The following is a 22,316-nucleotide window of genomic DNA, read 5'->3' as shown; positions in this document are numbered from 1 at the left end:
ATAATTACAGTATAATGTCACAAAATAGAAAAAACCTTTGTATTCAATGGACAAAAAAATGTAAAGTAAATATCGCTTCTTCTGCAGAATAAATAAGCCATGGTTTATACAGCTGGCATGCTAAATGTGGTTGGTAACAGTGATTGTCAAGTCAAGTCAAGTCTAGTCAAGTTTATTTCTATAGCGCTTTTCACAACAGACATTGTCTTAAAGCAGCTTTACAGAACTCAACAGTGAAGGTGAATGGTGTGTATTTATCCCTGATGAGCAGCCGTGGCGACTGTGGCAAGGAAAAACTCCCTTAGATGTTATGAGGAAGAAACCTTGGGAGGAACCAGACTCAAAAGGGAAACCCATCCTCATTTGGGTGACATTTGATCATAAATCTTTCAACAATACAGAACACTGGAGAGTGAGAACTAACATGAGTACTGGAGTATAAGATTATAAGTAATGTTCTTTCTACAGTCTTATACAGTCTTAATGGTTAGTTGTCAATGAAAATATAGTGAAGTAAAAAGTACATATATTAAATTGTAAATGTAGTTGAGAGTAAAAGGTGCTTATATCTTTGATACTCAGTAAAACTAGAAAGTAGCAAAAATGACTCAAGTACATTAACAAAGTACATTTACTCAAATACTTTACACCGCTGGGCCAGAGGGAGGATCAATGTCCTCATCCAAGCAGGAGGGTGGAGCAATGCCCTCAGCTGGGCAAAATGGAACCAATGCCATTTTTATACTTCTTCTGTCTCTGTAGATAAAATTCCATCCCCAAAAGCTTTTTTTTTTTTACTAGTCACTGCATTTACACATAGGGACATTTTCAGCCTGGAGCTGTACATTTTGGTTTTACAGTAACATAATAAGCTGTATTTTTGCCTTATAATTATTCAGGAGAGAGTATAAAAAAAAAGCAATAACTATTTATAGCTGATAAAATGTGAGGAATAACAGGATCTACCTTAACTCTTAATGTGCCACAACAATAAATGAAGTGAAAAAATGTGTTTAAAATTGAATTGAATTCTAAATGTAATAAAAATAAAAAATGTAATAAAAAAAGGTTGTAATTTGTTCTTAAGTTTTTTTATGTGATTTCCATCCAAAAGAAATAAAACCAGCCAGGGGTGATTAATCTCTCTCCTACTACATTTGAAGTGTGCTTGACCAACCTGCAGCTATCAGATAAAACATTAACCAATGTTCTGCTGACATGGTGGTACTCCGACGTTTTTAGGAGTGATAAATGAGCTTGTGGGAGACAGCTCCAGGTCCACATTATAGCGAATCGTGCTCAATCGTTGTCACAGGAACTGAAAACCCACACTGACTTACACGTAGCCTGGTCAAACATCCGTTCAAACCTTTACAGACCAATGAGGATGACTAATATGACCTTGCATCGGGATCCTATCCTTCTGTTTTACTTGGGACCTTTTCCATTGAGACTATAAATTCTCAATTTATGAAACCATAACAAGGAATGTTAGAGCCAAGGTTTTCTTATTTATTTCCTACACAGCTTTCTGGAATTTTTTTTGTTGCAAAAATGGACAATTATTTTGCATTTTTAGTGCATAATACTGTCTGGGCATAAGGAGGTTCAAGGACGATTCTGGACAAAATCTTCGGTTTTATTGTCTGCTATCTGACCTGCAGTAGATCTCTGGGCTCTGTGTCTCCTGTGGGCATATATGGCTCAAGTCCAGGTCACAGGTGCGAGGTTTAGCTGGACCCCTCTGCTGGCTCTGTCTCAATTCACCTATTTACTGTTGGGAGCCACCATTTTCCAACTGCTTGAGAAAGAAAATGAAAGTAAGAATCGCATCAATTTTCAGATGGAGAAACTTTTTTTTCTGGCTAATTACAGCTGCCTGGATGGGCCAGCCTTGGAGAAGTTTGTACAGGTCATTATTACCAATTTAACTGGATGTGTATCTTTAGAGTTTTGATTTGTCTTGATAACTCGATGCAGCATGTTGGATTTTCGCTCTTTTTTTTGCTACAGGTGATTTTAGATGCAAGGGAAAGTGGAGTGAACCCTTCAGGAAACTCAACTAGTGCAAGTAACTGGGATTTTGGCAGTTCTTTCTTCTTTGCAGGGACCGTTGTCACCACTATAGGCAAGTTTAATCTTAACAACTATTTGACCACTAATGCTTATGTACCATAATCTGTCTGTTGCTAAAAGTTACCCTTTACCAGATCAGAAAAGCATGCATATGATTGTGAGAATTAATGTGGATATTGTGCTCCCCCTAAAGGCTATGGAAATCTCTCCCCCACCACATACCCCGGGCAGGTTTTCTGTGTGTTTTATGCCTTGTGTGGGATCCCCCTTAACCTAGCCTTCCTCAATCAGCTCAGCAAGTGTCTCGGTGCTCATCTAGGACGCCTGGAGCACAAGATGATGTCAATGGTGCCTCATAAGGTATTACTAAAAGCCTTTCTTTAAATTGTGTCATCCTAGTCCCTGATGTAATTTCACATAGGTGTCATTTAGTATCATAAAAAATATTTAATGTGTCCCAATAGAGGATTCTTTGAAAGTTACAAAATTAAAGCTTAAAACGAGGTGTGTGGTACATTCCAGTGAACCTTTATTTTGCCTCTAGAGGTTTTTTAGCTTGCAATCCTGATGTTAGGAGAGATGATAGAGATTGTCAGTTTTGACTCAATGGTCAAGATTCTGGTCTCTTAGCCCTCAAATGTTCCAGGGCACCAGATGATGGCTTAAACCTCACCTTCTTTCCTTTATATACACACTACTGTATATATGTATTAAAGTGTACCTGTCCTTATCTCACTCAAGGGTGCACCTTTCATATCTTTTTAGCATGTATTTTTCTAACTAGAATGTTGTATGTCATATTTTAGGTTTTATTCTAAATATCAAATAAATGGTCAACAGTGGTTCTTAAGGTCATTTTATAAGCATCACATTTAGCGTGCCATTCAGCTAATAAAAAGACATTGACTCTAACATTAAACCTTATACAAATGTGCTACTGACAGATAATATATCATAATAACAGGGCTGAAAGTAAGTAGGTTTTATTTAAAAAAAAGCAAATATTCAAAATGAGGTTCATTAGGAACACTGAAAAGTATTTAAGGACATTAGGAACATTCAAATGAATTATATATTTTTTATTATTAATAACTGACTTTCCATCTATAACTTGGGCAGCAGTGTTGGACTTTCAAAATGACCTCACCATTCAATCACAACATGATGAAAAAAAGGTAAAGGAACTGAGTGAATGTTCTGGGATTAAATGTATATTTTTTATGATTTATATTATAGTGGAGTTCTCATAAAAAAGACAGTGCTGCTGTAGAAATATAATGCAAACATTCTGACCAATCAGATACAAGCATTCAACAGTGCTGAGCTATGAAGCAAAAATAATATAAATGTGATAATACTTTCATAAAATTTTATAAAATTTATATAAAATAAATTATTAGTTTTTTTAAATCTGTAAATAAATTAATAAATATAATATTTCAAAGTAATTGATATAATTGTTATATAAATATTGGTAAAATATATAATATCATTAGAGCACAAATAGAAGCCCAGTTGTGTAAACATCTGTATATACCGTATTCAAGTATATTAAACATACAGTATATACATACATATTAAAGGTGTAAATGATGTATCCCATCTCAAAAATGATGACAAGTTCTACTTTTGAGAAGACACACCTAAATTGTTTTAAGGAAAAAACTGTTCAAAGTAGTTATGTACAATAAAGACTTCAATATAGCTCTTTCTCAGAAGATGTGGATGTTTTGAGCGCAGCAGTGTGTGGAGGTGCTGGCGGTGGCCTTATTCCTGCTCATGGGCAGTGTGCTCTTCCTGATCTTCCCGCCGGTGATCTTCAGCTACGTGGAGGACTGGACATACGGAGAGGGTTTCTACTATGCCTTCATAACTCTCAGCACCATTGGCTTTGGAGACTATGTGGTGGGTGAGTAGCACTGGATTAGTGCACCAAATATGCATAATCTATTCAACCTAAGGTTCTCAGGTTTCTCAGTTGTTTCCTTGTAAGTACATCTTGGATTTTATAAGATCGCTAATTTAAATATCATGTGAACCTTCTGGAAAGCTGTCAAAAAAGCTGTTGTTGGTATACAAAATCTGTTCAATCTGCTTTTGGTCGCATGTATAAAAGAATAAATAATTTGCTCTTACTGTATGTGTACTGTACTTATATTAAAGTGCTAGCTCAGTGGTTAATGCTCTGGGTTACTGATCAGAAGGTTTGGGGTTCAATCCCCAGTATTGCCGAGCTGCCACTCTTGGGACCTTGAGTAAGTCCCTTAACCCTCAGTGATCCAGGAGCACTGTAACTTGGCTGGCCCTGCTCTTTGAACCCAGCTTCGTAACAACACTGGGAAATGCAAAGAAAGAATTTCATTGTAATGTATGTGACAAGTAAAAAACACTTTTACCTTTTATGTCTACAATGTACAAGGGACTGATGTGGAGTATTTTTTTTCTTTACAGGAAATGGCCGGGACAAGCAAAACGTCTCTGTGTACCGCTGCCTAGCAGCAGTATGGATAATCTTTGCCCTTGCATGGCTCGCCTTGCTCCTCAACATAGGTGCCAGGATCATGGAGCATTTTCTTAGCATCAAACAACCCTCCATGACTGTAAGAGATGAGCAAAGGTCTTCAGTAAGAAAGCAGGTGGAAAGTCTGAGTACACCAGAGAACCAACCCGAAGAGAAGAAGGAAAAAGCCTTCTTTAAAATCAGAGTGGTTTAACCCATGTGGTTTAAGACTGTCAGAGCTTTTATTGGCTATAAATCCTATGTTTTAGCCATTTAGATGTTTTTTTTTTTTTTTTGTCTCTTCATTCACATAATTTGTACCTTATATCCTAGATTTCATACATTACCTGTTAAAAAATTGTGCAATGTTAATGATAAATCCGATTCCTTTTCATGCCATGTATTGGATTTAGTTTAGAAATTTAAATTGCATGGGACAGCATCAGCAGACCACAAATCGATTATCTCAGTAGATAGTAATTATGGGTGAAATCAATGTCACAACTAGTTTTCAGAGTTGTGTTTTTTCCTGAAAGAAAATTTGGTGCATTCAGTGAAGTGTGAATACTGCTATATCTATATACGTAATAACTTGAGAAGGATGTTTCTGTCTAAGGAAGAAGAGATGGTGGTGATCTGTGTCTGATCACTGCCTAGATGTGATTGGACCATGTGTGCCCTGGAGAGGTACAGAGAAGCTACCTGTGATAATTTTTAAATTGGGGATCTAGGGTTGTCTTCAGACAAACCATGGTGTGATCTGTATCTGATGTGGAAGTTATCTGCTTTCTATGTTGCATTCGTAGTAAAGTGGTTGTTTTAGGCTTTTTAATTTCTGCTCCGTGATGGTATGGGAGCCTCAGCGGAGGAGAGGAAATACATAATTTGTTTTAAAACCAGACTGAAGCACTATATTTAGCTCTGTGGATAACAGAAATGCACTTCTCATGCTATAGCCTGGATCATCCTAAAAGTGCCTTCTACACTTCTCTAGTGTTCTTACTAAAAGGAAATAATAAATAAAAGTCCCAAAAACCGAGAAATTCTTCTATCTGAAACCCAAGAAAAGGCAGAAAAATCAAGAAGTGGACTCAAGTGTTTTGGACTAAGTGTTAAAACACCCTTAAAGCAGTTTGTGAGTCAAATACACCTAAATCAATGTATAGATTAAAGTTTAGAGATTTAGTAATAGTCATATGGCTTTTAAGCACTTGTATCTATACAGTCTTCTGGTCACTAGTGCATTATGCATTTGCATTTCTCCTTTGAGCATTTTTGTTGTGCCTTGGAATTTGCATCCTCTTTTTGTTTTTTACATAGCTCAGGTTACATCCAGGATAAGCATGCATTCATTCAACTATAAAAATGTGTTAGACATTTTAATGAACTGCTTTTTATATACGAGGACCACAAGTTTGACATTTATACATGAGATATATTCCCTTTTTCTGGGACTCAGATTTGAGTCCCTTGTCATAATGAATATGTACTTGTAAGTGTGTATACAATGGATATGAATAGTCTTCACCCCCTGTTGAAACGGCAGGTTTTTATGATAGAAAAAATATAACGCAACTTTTTACTGACTTGTTGGCAAATTACAACATAAAATAAAGTGAAAACCAATCAGAAATATCATGGAAAAAATAGGGGGGGAAAAAAAAGTTTATCAATTATCCAGTCTTTTATAAATGGGAACGTGTCTGAATGAACCAATGACATTCAATCTCATGTTTAGAAGTGATTGTTAAACAGCCATCATCAAAAATCTTATTCTGATTAACTTCAAATAAAGATTGTAAATTAAGTCTGATTCTGTAGGATTTATTCTTTTTAATTTCTTGTCTTCTTGACTGCAGAAGCTATGGTCCACAAGCTTACAAAGCAGAAATGCCTCTCACTTGAGAGAGGGGAATAACAGCATTTCTATAACATTAGATGGAAGACTTTCAGGTCATTATTTTCAAATAGAGAAAATGTATCACCACACTGACATCCCCAAAGACAGAACATACTTCAAATATTTACAAGGAACAAGACAGACTAATCAGTGAGGCAGCATTACAGAAGCTGCAGAAATACCTGACAGGTACTGAATACGCTCTGTAATATTTTTTCCTCTCTCATATTCTTTACATACAGTATAGGGGCTCTGGGCTAGACTGGGCACATGGAACCCATTTCTGTCAAGCTTTAAATCACTAAATCTCCCCAAACCATGGTTAGAAAAGAGTTTTTGATGAGATCAATTACAAAAGGTTTGTTAGTGTGCAAAAAAACCAACACCACATCAATAAAAGCCTATGGTGTAGCGTGGTGGTTACAGCACCATGCTATAGGGCTGCTTTTCTTTAGCTTTATTTGGGCCTTTTTTATCAAGGTGGAGAAAATCATGAAAAGCTACCAAATACCGGATCGATTTTAGTGCAAAACCTTCAGGTGTCTGCTATTAAGCTAAATATAAAAAGGAATCTCACTTTTTATGCATGACGATGACCTAATGCATTCATCCAAATCCTTGAAAGAGCGGCTTAACCAATAGTAGGTCAAAGTTTTGAATGACTGATCCAGAGGTCAGCCATAAATCCAACTAAAAATCTGTAGTGACTTAAAGTGCACTGTGCACATGAGATGGATTTACAATTGTGCGAAAATGGAATTTAATGTTTTTGCAAGGAAAAGTGAGAAAATATTGCTAAGTCATGATGTGCCATGCTCATTGACTCTTACTTTTACTTAGAGAAGCAAAGCTTTTTAGTATATTTAATGTTACTCTTAAAGACGGCCTTTTGGATGGCTTTTACAACAAGAATTGGATTTTTATTAGCTAACTATTATCCTTATTGCTGTTGTTTTAATTATTTTTTATTATATTTTATTACTAACTGGTTTTCCTGAATGCTTGTACACTTGTATGTCATTTAATAAAAAAAAATGTTAACATAAAAAAAACCGAATGATTTTTTTCTTTTCTTTTTACTATGTAAAGCATAGCAAAGCAAAGTTTTTTTTTTTTTTTTCATTTTAAAATTTGTTTAAAAAATGTACTTATTAATTTTCTAATAATTAAAAATAAATCTTCTTTCACTACTTCTATTATTATTATTATTATTATTATTATTATTATTATTATTATTATTATTATTATTATTATTATTCCCAGAAAGACTGAATGATGAAATTAAAATTAAAAGGTACTTCAAGACTCAAGTATTAGTTTAGTCATGTGCACATTTATAAAACTAGGCTTTGGTTTTGTCCCAAAAAAGTTTTTTCACTTTAACCAAAACAAAAATTTATGTTTATTGTAATTTCAGACTTTTACATGACTTGTCTTACTTAAATTTTTTTATAACAACACAAACACCTGCCATGTTTATTGATTGTATATATGTTCTTGTAAAAGAATAGTAAATTAAGGATAGTAAATTAAAGATAAAAACAGAATGACCTGATGATCTGGTGGATGTGGTGGTGATTACAGTTCATAAAGAGCTGGGGACCTCAGAGAGTAGGAAATGGATGATTATACCAAGGCAATTGAAGATCTGTTATTTGCTGTGTTGTTGAATTGGGTTGAAAATCTCTGCTATCATGCTTATGACGTGTACTGAAAAGCCAGACTTTCTCCCTGTCTCTCTCTCTCTCTCTCTCTCTCTCTCTCTCTCTCTCTCGCTCTCTCTCTCTCTCTCTCTCTCTCTTTGCATGTCTCACTAAATCACAGTCAGCCATAATTTGCATAGCATGCCTAAAAAGACGTAGCTAGATTTGCCTGTCACACAAACATGGGTAAATCCACACCCTACACTGCACTGCCGAATATCCACAAATTGGTAAACGTTGAAAGCTAGCCTCAGGAGCCACTATGGCCTCCATATGGAAAAGGTTTTGCAAAAAGTTTCATGTTGTACAATTTTTGTCGCTGCTGTTGCTTGGAGCGGGGTACTTAACATATGTTCTTATTGGAGGGGTCATTTTTTGGAAGCTAGAAGGAGACCTGGTATCAAGTGAAATTGCTATGCTAGAGGTAAAGAAAAAGACTTTGCTTCAGATTTATCCATGCCTTGGACAAGCTGGGTTGGAAGATATGGGAGAGGTGAGTTGAGATTTTGTAATAATGTGCTTAATAATCTGACTGTTTGCTCACTCAGTCAGTGCTTTTGGCTCACTATGTGTGTATGTGTGTGTGTTTGTGGGTTTTGGGGTTAAACATTTAACAAAAGTAATCACAAGTGATGATGTTTTGGGATAGATTGTTAAAATGTCTGGTCAGGTTGAGTTGGGTGACTTTATAGATGGTTAATTCATGGTCAAAATGGTGATTTTAAAGAACCTTATAAACCTATATGACAAAAAATGTAAAGGGCTCTATTTATATGATACAATATATGAAAGCATATGTCTTATTTAGTATTTAATTACATTCCTGTGACGTGGAAAACGCAAACACAGACACCATCATAGACTCTACCACTCCCTGTGCCCCAGTCAGTACTCAAACACTCATGCAAATGACCAATAGCTGTAGTTAGGTTAAAGTTCACATGTCCCTCATACAATGACTCAACAGAGAGTCAAATCAAGAATTTAACAGATAAATTAGTGTCTTTAAAGATTCATGTTTAGGGTTACATACTAACCCATGCTCAGGGTTACATACCATTGACTCAAAGTTATTTACTTCCAAAAGTTTGTGAACATCCAGAAGTGTTTTAGCATTATAAAAATTCTAAAGGCTGGTCAAAACATAAAGACTCAAACCCATGCCATGTTAAATAATAAAAAAAATTAAACTAAATTAAATAAGAAATAAACACAGCACTGAAACCAATCTAAAGATAACTGTATTCTTATTGTTAATTTTTGTTACATAAAACATAATTGTTCATGTTTTGAAAATATAGAAACCTATAGAATAATGTTTATTATATTTTATAGACCGACACAATGTACTATCAGTGATCCATCATCTAGCACCTATTCTGGTCGATGTGGCCACAGAAATTCAAGCTGTATCATATTTACATGCTATTATATTCAACCATGCTGTTTTACATTTACATACAGCAACACAGTTGCACATATGGCATCAAACTGGCATCAGACTACTTTGAATGTTGTGGAGTCATGGCTATCGCCATGTTGTGAAATTTGCTTTGCATTAAAATGCAGAAACACTGTGAGTTATTATAAAGCGGATCATGTGGCATAGCATGACTGAAGTGGAATCTATTGAGAATCAGTATTATATAATACATATAGACACATGCTCCATCTCTGAATCCTCTGCGTCTAGGAAAGCAATGAAATCAAATGGAGTAAACTCATTTACCATCACCATCACTATATTTAAAAAATATATAAAATATACAAAAAGTGAAATGCACAGTATATGACAATGTAAACCCAGACTCAAGTATTGAAAGTTTACTCATATTTACTTGAGTTTATTTCCAATCTGAAAGCTAGTTGACTAGCAGTTACCTAACAAGCTAGTTTCTGTACCAGCGCCTAAAGAAAACTAAGCTAACACCAGGGTAATGTAGGAATATGTGGTAGGGGTTTAGATGGATCCAGGGCTATAGAATATTTATGTTAAAAAAAAGTAATTGCATTTAAACATAAAATGTGTAGAAATGTACCTGTTTAATTCCAATACATTTTATTTGAATAGTGCTTTTAACAATAGACCTTTTTACAAAGCAGATTTACTGAGGTGAGAAAGATAAGCAGAGACTAGTTATGCTACTGCCAGCACCTGATTTGTTTCCTGAATTGATTGGTTGATCCGGGTTTTTCAGCTATGTGGGGCCCATGTGCACTTTACAATGGTGATCACTTCACTACAGATCTATGAATTCTACATCAAATGGATGATGAGATTCTGCATTATTTTTGAGTCCAACATATTTCTTAGAAGGAACAAGGGGTATATTATTTACTGAAGCAAAAGTTAGTTTTGGATATAAATAATTTTTGGTCAGTGTTAATCTTCAGAATATCTATGAGAGACTGTCCCCATCAAAATGAATCAGGCAGGTCCAGTGTGCAAAAGGAGCCGCATCAGTAGAAGTTTGTCAGAATCTGCCACTGGCATCACATGAAGCATCTGAAGTGTATGTGAACCTTGAAAGAGAGAATAGATTATTGGGTATATTTATCATATACTCAATATATATTCTGTTATCATACAGTGGTGTGGGCTGTCACTAGAGTCAAGTCAAGTCAAGTTCATTTCTATAGCGCTTTTTACAACAGACATTGTCTCAAAGCAGCTTTACAGAAATCAGAGTAAAAGCAGGGACTCCTGCAGGTCAAGCTTTTACAGCATATTGAGAAAAGAGAGAGAGAAAAAAAAAAAAACGGGATTAAAGGACCTGATAAATTACAGAAAAAATAGGCATCATAGCATGTGAAAATTTAAAATTGTCATATTTACATAGAATTTTCTATTATAATACTAACATATAAAACTTGACTCTTTTACTATAAGCAGAAAATAGATTTGTTATACTAAAAGATAACCTTTGTAAACTATTTTTATCAAAATGTCTTTTTTTTTTAATAATAAAATGATAGAATAGGGACATTTTTCAAATTAATGAAAAATAGTAACTAAATATTTTTTTTATATATTCAATATATTTGCTTTATACAAATCTTGCTATAAACGGAAATATATATTTTACTATATGCAAGATATTTTGACTTAATTAAATTTTTTTATTTGCAGTAATAAAGTTTAACACTAGACATAAAGATCAGGTTGTGAATTTATACTGACCAAATTAAAATAAAATATCAGTTTTTCACAAGATTTTCTAACTAGAGTACATCTAAGCTTCTTAATGTTTCTGAAATAAAAAAAAACATGTACTGTAGAAATATCTCTACATTAAATATCACCAGGTGTGAGATTGGGGTGAATAATTATACCAAAGTGTTTCACTGCTGTAAATGTAAATGAATGACCAGTCAGAGTTACTACATAACCAGGAAGTTAAGATCTAGCTGATTGTGTTCCCAATAGCAGTACTTTTGTCTAGTTTGGTGTAAATCAGCATCCATTGTGTAATATTATTTTTACATTCCTCTATTTTATTAAGATACTGTCAGCTTGATGTAGTAAATATAAGATAAAAGCAGTGGGCCTAGACCAGAGCCAGATGCAATTCCAAACTTACTTTTGAATGCATTGAGTCAAAATTAGCTTTTAAAACTGTTAGCTATTTTTAAGATAATACATGGAAAAATAATCATTTTCTTAAGTGCAAAACTGCTGCACTGGCATCAAGCAATTTACATTTACCTCATAAGTGACCTACAGTTCAGACAGGAAACTGCACTAGGTTAAAGCGCCAACATTTGCAGCTTGGTGTTGCTGCAACTCATGACTTTTTGATCAGTATACCTTAACCACTGAGTCACCACTGCTCTTGTAAGTAATGCAAAATGAGAAAACATCCCTAACTAATGCCTAGATATAAGACATTTAATACTATAATAAATTAGTTTTTCCTTGCCACAGTCACAATGGTTGCTCATCAGGGATAAATACACATTGTTCAACTTAACTGTTAAATTCTGCTTTGAGACAATGTCCGTTGTGAAAAGCGCAATAGAAATTAACTTGACATGACATGACATATAATTAATGTTGTTATTTTGTATTTTGGTGAGGTCTAAATTCTGACTTGTGCAACTATTAGTTTAGTGTTTATTCAACGATTAATATTAACCTGTAGCTGACAGCTAAAAAGGATCAGCATCAAGTTTTTATCAGTGGTTTCATAACAGTTAGTTCAGAAATTCTGTACATATCCTATGCTAATGGAGGAGGTTCAATTGCAACCCTTTTTTTCCTCAGTCAATAATTTCCCTCAATGTCCAACCTTGGACATTGCTATTAAGATGGTGAGATTCGTGATTTTGATAAATAGATACAGTAATAACGATAACAACTTTGGGAGAGTGGCATAGGTTTTTTGGCAATGCTTATCTATACAACTGCATGTGAAAAACCACACAGATATTCAAATCCACTTTTCAATGCAAATAAGGCATTAAATGGCTTCTTAGAATATGGTGGCTTAAATTCTGAAACAAGCATAGTTAACACCTGAATCAGTCTATAGATCTATTTCAAATCAATAGAAATAATGTTGATGTAAGCTGGTGCTTGGGTTAAAAGTTGATGTTATGTCTTAGTACTAACTCACTGATTATACTGGAAGAGGTTTTAGATCAATAGTGACTCAATAATATTTGTAGTAATAATGCTATATGTGTGTAGAAGCCTGATATTGTGTTTTACTGTGTTTAAGTTTATGCTGGAAATATTTAAGAATGGAATGAGTCTAAAAAATAACAACACAGCAGGAGGATTCTGGAAGTTCACGAGCTCAGCGGTGTTTGCTGCCACAGTGGTGACAACTATTGGTAAGACAGAACAAAAGGTTTTATTTTTTGTTGCATGTTTATGATATGACTGCTGTTTTTTTCATTGTGCATAATAAGATATTAAAACTTTATTGGGTCTAGTAGAGCCAAGCCTATCTAGCTTTTTATGTAAACATTTGTTGTATTGTAGCAGTTAAAATATATGTTTTTGAATTAAATAATTATGGATACTGTTCTGTTTTGCCAAGGCTATGGGAACATCAGCCCTAGTACGATGCCTGGTCAGATGTTTTGTGTGATCTTTGCCATTGTTGGAATCCCACTTAATATGGTGGTTCTGAACCAAGTGGGCAAGTACATGCTGGCCATTGAAAGAAATTTCTGCACTTCAATTGCAAAAAAGACCAACCACCAGGTGAAGCTTTAGTCCATTCATAATATTTATCATCTAACATAAACAAATATTTAAAAAAAAATTGCAGCCTGAACAAATAATAAAATGCTTTTGATTTCCATTTAACATATTTCCATGTTATATTCAGCTTTTGCGCACTTTTTTCTTATTTTTCAGAAAACTGTTCTGGTGTCACTTCACTTCGCATCATTCATTGGCTCGGGAGTGCTCTATCTGGTGGTCCCTATGTTTTTTTTTAAAACATATGAAGGCTGGACCCTCACACAGGGCATCTACTATTGCTTTATCACACTTAGTACAGTAGGCTTTGGAGATTTGGTTGCAGGTAAGGTTTGGAAATCCACACCCACATACACAAACTACAGAAACACCACACCCAGGAGCTCATTTACTTACTTTATGCGTTAATTTTTTTCTCTCTCTCTCTCTTTTTCCATTTTACGCTAATTTTCAGATTATAACCCTGACAAGGATTATCCTGACTGGTACGGCTGCATATTGGGAGTTTGGATATTTTTTGGCATGGCCTGGCTGGCTTTATTGATCAATCACACCATTGACCTCCTGGGGCACTTAGATGCTTACCTCAAATCAGCGAAAAATAATGGCACGCCAAACAAAATGCAGGATGAGGAGCTACCAGAGACACAGCAGGAAGTGCTTGAGGAAGAGAAAATAGAGAAAACAGATGATGTCTGTGAATGAGCTTCGTGCGGGACACTATGGTTAATGTCAACACATTAACAACACACGACACACACACACACACACACACACACACACACACACACACACACACACACACACACACAGATCAGACATATTGTGCAATAGAACGTAACAATATTACAGTTTTAACAATCTGCACACTTGATAAATTTGGCTATATAATATATTAATTACAACACATTACAATGTACTGTCCATTAATGTGCTTTTTGTCCACAAAGGTTAAACATTTTAATGAACACAGATGGATTGTTCCAGATTTTGCCTAGTTTAGTTTAAGCCACTTTTCTGGCTCCCTTTTATTATTTTCCACTACATTAACTGTGTTCTAACCACTAACAAATGAATTGGATGTCTTCTTCAGGGCACTGACCAACAAATTTAAATAAACATCAACATAATTCGTGGCCAGATATGACTTTATAGTCATAGTTATTGCTGCCTTTCAGTTATAACTGGAATTGCTAGAATTGAACTAGAATTTTTATGGCTGTGTTTGAATGCACCTTAAAATGAATTGTATATCCTGAACCAGTAGCTGGACTGACTGGTGACACGTACTGTATCACTCAATTGCAGCAACAGCCACTAGAGGGCATAACGATTTCAGTTATTCTTATATCCTCTTTCACTCCTAAAGGAGAAGGGTTAACAGAAAAGCTTGTTTTTTTCAGTGTGCTTTATAAAATGCTCATTTTAAATTGATCCTTATTTATTACTGTGTTATAAATAATTAATTATTCGTGATTGTATTATTTACTACTTTATTATATTAATATATTCTATATTTAATCAAATGTATAAACACACACACACACACACACACACACACGCACAAACAAACACAAGAACAAAAAAGAAACTAGCAATAGTTTTATAGAGACAGTTCTCAGTCTAGGTCAGTCCCTAATAATACATACTTGTATTTCATATTCAACCACCAAGTCTCCAGCAAAAAACACCAGCTGTGCACATAAAGCTTCTAGCATGTTTGGATTTTTCATCTTCAAAATTTTTTCCCTTAAAAACCGCACGCACTGACATGTCAATGAAATAAATCAGGCTGTCATCATGCTGGAATGTTTCTTTGAGATAGCTCTGTGAAGTTGGCTGGTGCACAACTTAAGCAAATTTTTACAATAAATGACAATGCGGAACTGATCGTTCATTTGATTGTTTGACCAATGAGACCAAAAGTGAAGTACCACAGAGCTAAATGTGAATTAAATTGATTAAAGCATTATTTTGAAGTCTGCATGCTGAGGAAGGATTGTCCACTCCACTGCAACCATCTTATGAAGGTTTAGATGGAAATGTACTTCAATGGACACAAAACAGGACATGCTACAAATCTGCATCTAAGTGACACATTTATAACACTGTATTTTTGGTGTGCTCAAAGAAGACATTACCAACATGCACTTTACAGAATTTAATAAACTATGACACTGAATACATTTGCCCAAATTACAAAAAAGTACAAGTGCAAATTGTTTAATAATCTGTAAAACCCATGGACGGAAGCGAATGAATAGAATGTACACATTGTAAATTGTCCCTGAATGAACAAATTGTACTCTTAATCATTCTTAAAAGGTACAAATCTATAGCATCCAGATGAAATCATCCACTGAAGTGAGGGGGTTGCTTAAACTATTTTTGAAAGTGCTATCATTATAGTTGCCATGAAGATGATTCAGCAAATATATCACATCCAGCAGCATGAGTGCACATTACTATCAAACTGTGATCTGAAAATGCAGCGAAGCATAATATCACGGAAGTATTGTCTAATAAATGTTGCTCCAGGCCAATATATCGATGTTGTATTGTTTTTGCTCCACACCATTGTTTAAATATTTGTTCCTTAAGATGACAAATAGCCTTCACATAACATTTGGCCAAATATTTAGTCCTAAGGTTTGCAAGTGAGAAAAACCCAACTGATGTCATGTTCGTATCCAAATTTGTATTATATCCATTTTTCCAAGCATGCTGTCAATTTCAGCAGTTCATACAGTCATTTCATTTACCAAGATTATAATTCAGTTTACGATTTTTATTTACATTTGCTAAAATCCGTATGAACCTTTGGTGTTTTAATAATGTGAAATAATATGTTTCTAAGAGTTATACAACCAGACTAAGTGTAGATGTTTTTGTTGTGTTAGAGCAGCTTAGTACTTTCTCTCTCTCTCTCTCTCTCTCTCTCTCTCTCTCTCTCTCTCTCTCTCTCTCTCTCTCTCTCTCTCTCTCTCTCTCTCATACATGCCGCCACACACCCACCAGAATGTCAGCCTATCATCTGATCCTATTCTGGGGCTCAGTCCTAACAGTGTTTATTTTTCGCATGTCCTCTGCCTCTATCTAACCAGGTAGGGATCATAACTAAAACTGACACCTCTGACACCTCTCTCTCTCTCTCTCTCTCTCTCTCTCTCTCTCTCTCTCTCTCTCTCTCTCTCTCTCTCTCTCTCTCTCTCTCTCTCTCTTACTCACTCTCTCACTCACTCTCGATCTTATGTGTGTGCAATGACCCATAGAAGGGACTTTCCTCACACACTGTTACTTCCAAAATAGGTCATGCTATACAAATAAAACGTTATTCTTGAACCTTATTAAAATTTAGCGTAAAACTCAACATTTTGTAACTTCAGTGATATGATGACCTGTAAAAGCACTTCCACTGTATACAATGTTTAGGACAAAACAAATTATTTTGATCAAAAAGCCTTATTGAAAATATTAATGGATGTCCAGTGCTCAATTCTATGATTACCCTAAAAATCAGAACACATAAAATAAAAAAATCACACTAACATCAATTTAAAAGTTCTGACCTGAAAGCTTGGCGATTCTCTTATTAATGATTAAACACTAAAAATCAATCTGCTGTGCACCACTACCACCACCACCACCTCCACAAGGCCATCTGTTCATTCCACAACTGGTGTTTCTCTTCTTTTGCCTACACATAAGTAGAAAGAGTCTGCTAAATCACAATTCAGGCAAAAAATGTATTTGGTTGATTTGTATGATATGTATGCATGTGCTTGCTCACAGTGAAAGTAAAGCGGTTAAAACAGGTGTTCCTCCTTATCTGTATAGGCGTGCTAATTGTTTTAAGTCATATGACATGTTTCTGATCTGTCGTGTCCAACCAATTGGGAAGTAATTAGAAAGTTACTTGCATGCAGTTAACTCTGCATGCAGAAACAAAATAAAATTTTTTGGGGCTTACAGTTAGTTAATGACATTGTAGTCAAGTTGTTTCACAGAAAATTAAGCAATTAAGCATGATGATACCTTTATGTATTTACACAGAATCACGATTTGCCTTGTTTGTTCGTCTGCAGCCCCGTTCATTGTGTTATGTTTTTTACAGTAATCATACTATAGTCCATTTCAACAAAAAGTAACCGTATTCCTACACATAGAATTTGCATACTAGCACAGTGGCAGGTGCCCCCCCATAGACACACAAATCTTTTCAACTGTGAAAAGGACAGTGAGAATTTTTTGAGAGCCATGCACATGTCCAAGATTATTCTGAATAGTCTGCAAAAAACAAGAGTGTTGAAATACTTACACAGTGACTCACTCAGAGCAGTGTGCTTGAAACGTGTCCCGGCACATAACAGCAAAGCTAAAGGGAGAACAAACACATGTGTCATTGTTGTCATAACATTAAGGCCAATATCCAGGTGGCGAAAAAAAACTTGTTTTTTTATAGGCAAGAATAACCCGCTGGTTGGGTGGAGGGCCAAACTATTATGTAGTCCTTTTTTTAATGAGTTTATGTGTACAGTCAGGTGAAGCAAGAATGTCTGGGCATCAGAGCACACGCACTGCTTGTACAATCAAACCTGTGGCCGTTGCCCTCAGAAGTGACGTAAAGAGGAAAAACAGGCATGTCAGGATATTCTTATCACTATAGAAGGCAAGATTAGAAGGCAATATCTAGTGAATTTTTTTTATTAGCTTGTTCAGAATATTATTTCACTTTATTTCTGCCTGCAAAATAAGCAAAATTGGTTATGAAGCTGAGATGGCAAAAGTAAACACCTTCACTCTAGTATAAGTACAGATAATTATGTTTTAAAAGACTCTGGTTGAAGTACTGACTACATTTTTTCCACTCAATTTTAAGTAAAGAAGTTTCTGGGCTCCGACATGTACCTAAGGAATAAGTAGCCATTACTACTACCTGTTTTGGTGTCACGCTAGTAACTGGACCATACATCATAATATTAGGGCTGTCAATTAATTAAAATAATTAATCCTGATTAATCAAATGACTGTCATGAGTTTACTTACAAATTAATCGCAACATAATCACACAAGTTTTTCGTACTCTAATCAACATGAGCATGGACAAATATTGAAGTTTTATGGAAATATATGTTTATTATTAGTTAAACCAAACTCAACATAGAGCATGAAGACAAAATATTCTTGTAAATGTTTTAATGTAATTCTGGTGATTTAAATTAAGAAAATCATCAGGACGCCAAATGGAACCTTTGCTATGTTTCCACATGGACAATTAATGAGGTGATACCAGTGAAACTACTAACTTTCATACGAATTACATAATCAGATACATTTCGAGCTTTCTATTCATATATTTATTGTCTGCGAGGCAAGTATTAATTAAGATTCAGGTTGTTTTATTTATGTGTGTCTGTGAAGAGAGATGACAGAGAGTTCCCCCACTGTTTGTATTTTATTTTATTTTAAAAGCACAGTGTTCATTATTCTGCACACATTATGAGTGTATACAAATAAAAGTAGACCAATTCAAATAGTGTATTGCTCTTATCTTTACGTTTCGTCTTTATTAGGAAAAATATGTCACAAAACGTGGCGCCGCTTTTGTTGCTGATTTGAGAGTTCATCAGTAAAACAAATGTTTAGTGATCATTTTCATTTTTTTTTACTTCGCGATCAGTTACTGAAAGATGCAGCTGGTTTTGATATATGGCATTTCTAAAGATACAGAAAGACTAAATGGAGCATGGGTAATAAAAGTAAAATTGGTCTTACACAACTCACTGTTTGAATTAAAATAGACTTAATTATCTTTCTACAGTGTATCTGTGGTAGTTCCAACCCACACACTGCTAGCATGTGTGTTCATAGTGATGATTTGAATGACAAATATAATTTTCATGAGCACCCACAAGGGATAAATGTAAACTATTACAGGTTTTTGACCTTGTGAGCAACCATAATGTTAATGTTATTATAGACACCTGGCAAACTAAAATGGTGCTAAACTGTAGAAAGTCACTTATTGTGTACTGTGCATAGCCATTTACAAAACCTATTTAGTGAACAAGAAAGTGGTAGGAAAATGTAAATGGATACTATTTTTGTGAAGGTAAGATTCATGTATTTATCTACAGGATGTATAAAGACATCATTATAGACAGTATATAACAGAGGATTGGAGCCAAACCAGGGATTATTGTACACTAGACAAAAATATGCCATGGACCATCACACACATTGTATAGCATCACACACCCTCACTTGCACCAAGGGGCAGTATAACATAGCCAGTCCAACTATTAAGATGATTTTAGAAGAAAACCAAAGTGGACACAGGGTCCATACAAGTTTATGCACATCATATATTTTGCCATTTTTGATAAACATAGGGGAAAAAAGTATTATTTTTAAACAAAAATTCGAAAGGAAAAACAGTCACAGCTAAACTTTTACATATCTCTGTCACTACAAATATTTGAATGAAATGCAGACAGAAACTAGAAAAGGAAAGTACAGTAGTTTACAGTCACCTAAAAAGAGTTGCAGGACAACCTGAAAGCAGCAAGTACAAGGGTACATAGAGAACAATAGGCAAATAATTGCACCATCATCAGTACCTACACAAAAGAAGCACAGAAATGTACAGGCTTACAACATTTAAACGAATCAAAACACTTTTGGAACAAAACAAAAATACTTTGGCAGTTATATAGCTGGTCTTGTTTGATCTTGTCTTGACTTAATTTATAGAGGATTTTGCATTTTAATAGGTGTAATAAAATAGGTGCAAATATTCAACCCATTTTAATACAAATAATATGTTTTTTGATGTTTTATTGAATTCCTTATTCTGATTAGATGAAAATTTATTTAGTTATGCATAACTTGTAGTAACAGAACCATGAAGATGCTATCTTTGCTTCCAAATATAGTGCATATAGTAAGTACTGGATAAAGGCTCTGAATAGTCATTTAAAATTTAAATTGTATTAATTCATTTTTCAGTAAATGTGCAAAGATTTGTCTATATTTCTTTGATCTAAACCCAATAAGATTTTTTTCTAATCTTTATTCTGATATCGATCTACATTTTCTTTCTCTTTAAGCAAGTGTTTCCCAGTGTAGATTTCAGAGGAAAAGTCTTTAGTGAAATATTATCCCACTTGGTGCAGAAGCTGGAAACAAAGGCAGGCCTATTACAGCTTCAATCTACTGACAGCATATTACACACAATTTTCTGGGATTGAATAACCACGATAATGCAAAAAGAAATGTATTTGGTGACAGGTACTTTAAAACTGAAGATTTGTTTGCCATTTTTTCTCCTCCAATAATGTCAGTGTTTTTGTGACCTTACTGTACCAACACCCCAAAGTTATTCCTAGTTAATTTGTTTGATCAGACTGATATCATTGCTGGTATTATTAACAGGTATACAGTGCTCTCTTGAGTTGAATTGCGGTAAACAAAGGTTTCTTGCAACAGTAATAAAATATTTGCAAAGCCAGTAAAACCTGCTTTTTTGACATGTTTACAAATGTTCTGAAATGTATTAAAGTTATATATATCTACAGTTATATATGTCTACAGTTTACAAAATAAATGGTAACACTTCATCTGAACACTGTATCATAACCACTGATAGTGGTCATGACAATTTGTCTGGTGATATAACACTATCATGTTACTATTATATGTAAGTTGTTTGATATTTGCAATCCACTATATGGTCAAAGGTTTGTGGACACCTGACTATAACACCCACAATGTTGGAAGCACACAGTTGTTCAGGATGGCTATAGTGGCCTCACAGTGGTAATGTGCTAAAAGTAAGCTCCATGAAGGTATGGTTTGCCAAAGGTTAGAATAAAAAAAACTCCTGACCTCAACCCCACTAAAAGCTTCCTGAGCAACCGTTTTTTTCTACAATGTTGAAACAATGGTTAAAATCTTTATAGTGATTTAAACATAGGCTTATTCTGGCTGTTTAAGTTTACATTTCCTTTTCGTAAGTTGTTTTATATGTTAGGTTTGTAACTTTGCATAATGTTAAATATGTGATTAGGTATGTCATTGTGCTATTGGAAAAATATTTAGACACAACATACACAGTGATTCAGCTGTTTACATAGGTTCCCTGCTTACAATGAAAAGATCTGATGCATGTCTCATATCCAAGGAGGCGGCAAGAGTTGTAAAACATTATGCTTGTATCTATACATTTTTTAATTCATCTCAACACTTCTTATAGACGTAAACATATTCCTTAATGGTAATGTTGCATTGGTGGCTCATTAGCAAAAAAACATTACTAGTAAGGAGCCACCAATGCAACATGAGCAGTATCTACAACAAATGTGACAGTTACAGGTAATGGAAACATCATAAACTGGTATGGCACGGCAAGAGTGTTAGCAAATAAGGAGAGAAAAATATCAGAAAATCTCTATAGCAAATCCATAAAAATAGCCTCATTTAAATTCGAGATGTATGAAAAAAGATAATGCACAGCTACTCGGAATGATTTTCCATATTTGAGCAGTGCATGTTGTTTTGAAAAAATTTGATAGAACAGTGTAATGTGAACTTTGTGGAAGGTAATTGTGGCCTCTGGGACTAGAGCTCTGTCCTTTCTTTTTTTCTTTTAAAAGCCAGCCATGGTGGCCTGCCGGTAATTACACACACTGAGCCAGAAGACCCAGGGGGATTCTCATGCAGCAAGCTGAAAGAGAGATGCATGGAGGGAAATGAGTCTCGCAACTCATCTCTCATTATCGTGCTGGCTTCCTCTGCTTTAGTCACCACAGCTTCTTTCAAGTACAGTTTTGCTTCTTAATGAATGATCAGTCACCTTTATAAGTCAGCCAGTATATTTCTCTCTCTCTCTCTCTCTCTCTCTCTCTCTCTCTCTCTCTCTCTCTC

At 34.8% G+C, this 22,316-nt stretch overlaps 2 protein-coding genes across 2 annotated transcripts; both read left to right on the top strand.

Moving 5' to 3' along the window:
- The first annotated feature begins 1,102 nt into the window (after nucleotides 1-1,102).
- On the top strand, nucleotides 1,103-5,163 carry LOC310727900 (potassium channel, subfamily K, member 16-like). The gene is made up of 5 exons (XM_083544867.1): nucleotides 1,103-1,912; nucleotides 2,014-2,128; nucleotides 2,270-2,436; nucleotides 3,817-3,985; nucleotides 4,528-5,163. The coding sequence occupies exons 1-5, from the start codon at nucleotides 1,700-1,702 to the stop codon at nucleotides 4,788-4,790; spliced, it is 927 nt and encodes a 308-aa protein (XP_083400993.1). The 5' UTR covers nucleotides 1,103-1,699; the 3' UTR covers nucleotides 4,791-5,163.
- A 3,227-nt stretch (nucleotides 5,164-8,390) lies between these two features.
- On the top strand, nucleotides 8,391-15,934 carry LOC310727925 (potassium channel subfamily K member 17-like). The gene is made up of 5 exons (XM_083544938.1): nucleotides 8,391-8,672; nucleotides 12,901-13,015; nucleotides 13,225-13,391; nucleotides 13,548-13,716; nucleotides 13,846-15,934. Exons 1-5 carry the CDS (start codon nucleotides 8,442-8,444, stop codon nucleotides 14,094-14,096), a joined length of 933 nt encoding a protein of 310 aa, XP_083401064.1. The 5' UTR covers nucleotides 8,391-8,441; the 3' UTR covers nucleotides 14,097-15,934.
- The last annotated feature ends 6,382 nt before the right edge of the window (nucleotides 15,935-22,316 follow it).

This window comes from Silurus aristotelis, assembly GCF_946808225.1.
Source record: "Silurus aristotelis genome assembly, chromosome: 6".
Taxonomy (NCBI): Eukaryota; Metazoa; Chordata; class Actinopteri; order Siluriformes; family Siluridae; genus Silurus; species Silurus aristotelis.
Note: the sequence above shows the minus strand (reverse complement) of the source record. Positions and strands in the feature narration are given on the sequence as shown.

Excerpts from the sequence above, each read along its gene's own strand:
- LOC310727900 (XM_083544867.1), top strand. The coding sequence starts at position 1,700 with ATGGCTCAAGTCCAGGTCACAGGTGCGAGGTTTAGCTGGACCCCTCTG. Across the intron at positions 2,129-2,269 it reads GACCGTTGTCACCACTATAG|GCTATGGAAATCTCTCCCCC; the intron begins GCAAGTTTAATC and ends CTCCCCCTAAAG. Across the intron at positions 2,437-3,816 it reads TGTCAATGGTGCCTCATAAG|CAGTGTGTGGAGGTGCTGGC; the intron begins GTATTACTAAAA and ends TTTTGAGCGCAG.
- LOC310727925 (XM_083544938.1), top strand. The coding sequence starts at position 8,442 with ATGGCCTCCATATGGAAAAGGTTTTGCAAAAAGTTTCATGTTGTACAA. Across the intron at positions 8,673-12,900 it reads GGTTGGAAGATATGGGAGAG|TTTATGCTGGAAATATTTAA; the intron begins GTGAGTTGAGAT and ends ACTGTGTTTAAG. Across the intron at positions 13,392-13,547 it reads CAAAAAAGACCAACCACCAG|AAAACTGTTCTGGTGTCACT; the intron begins GTGAAGCTTTAG and ends CTTATTTTTCAG.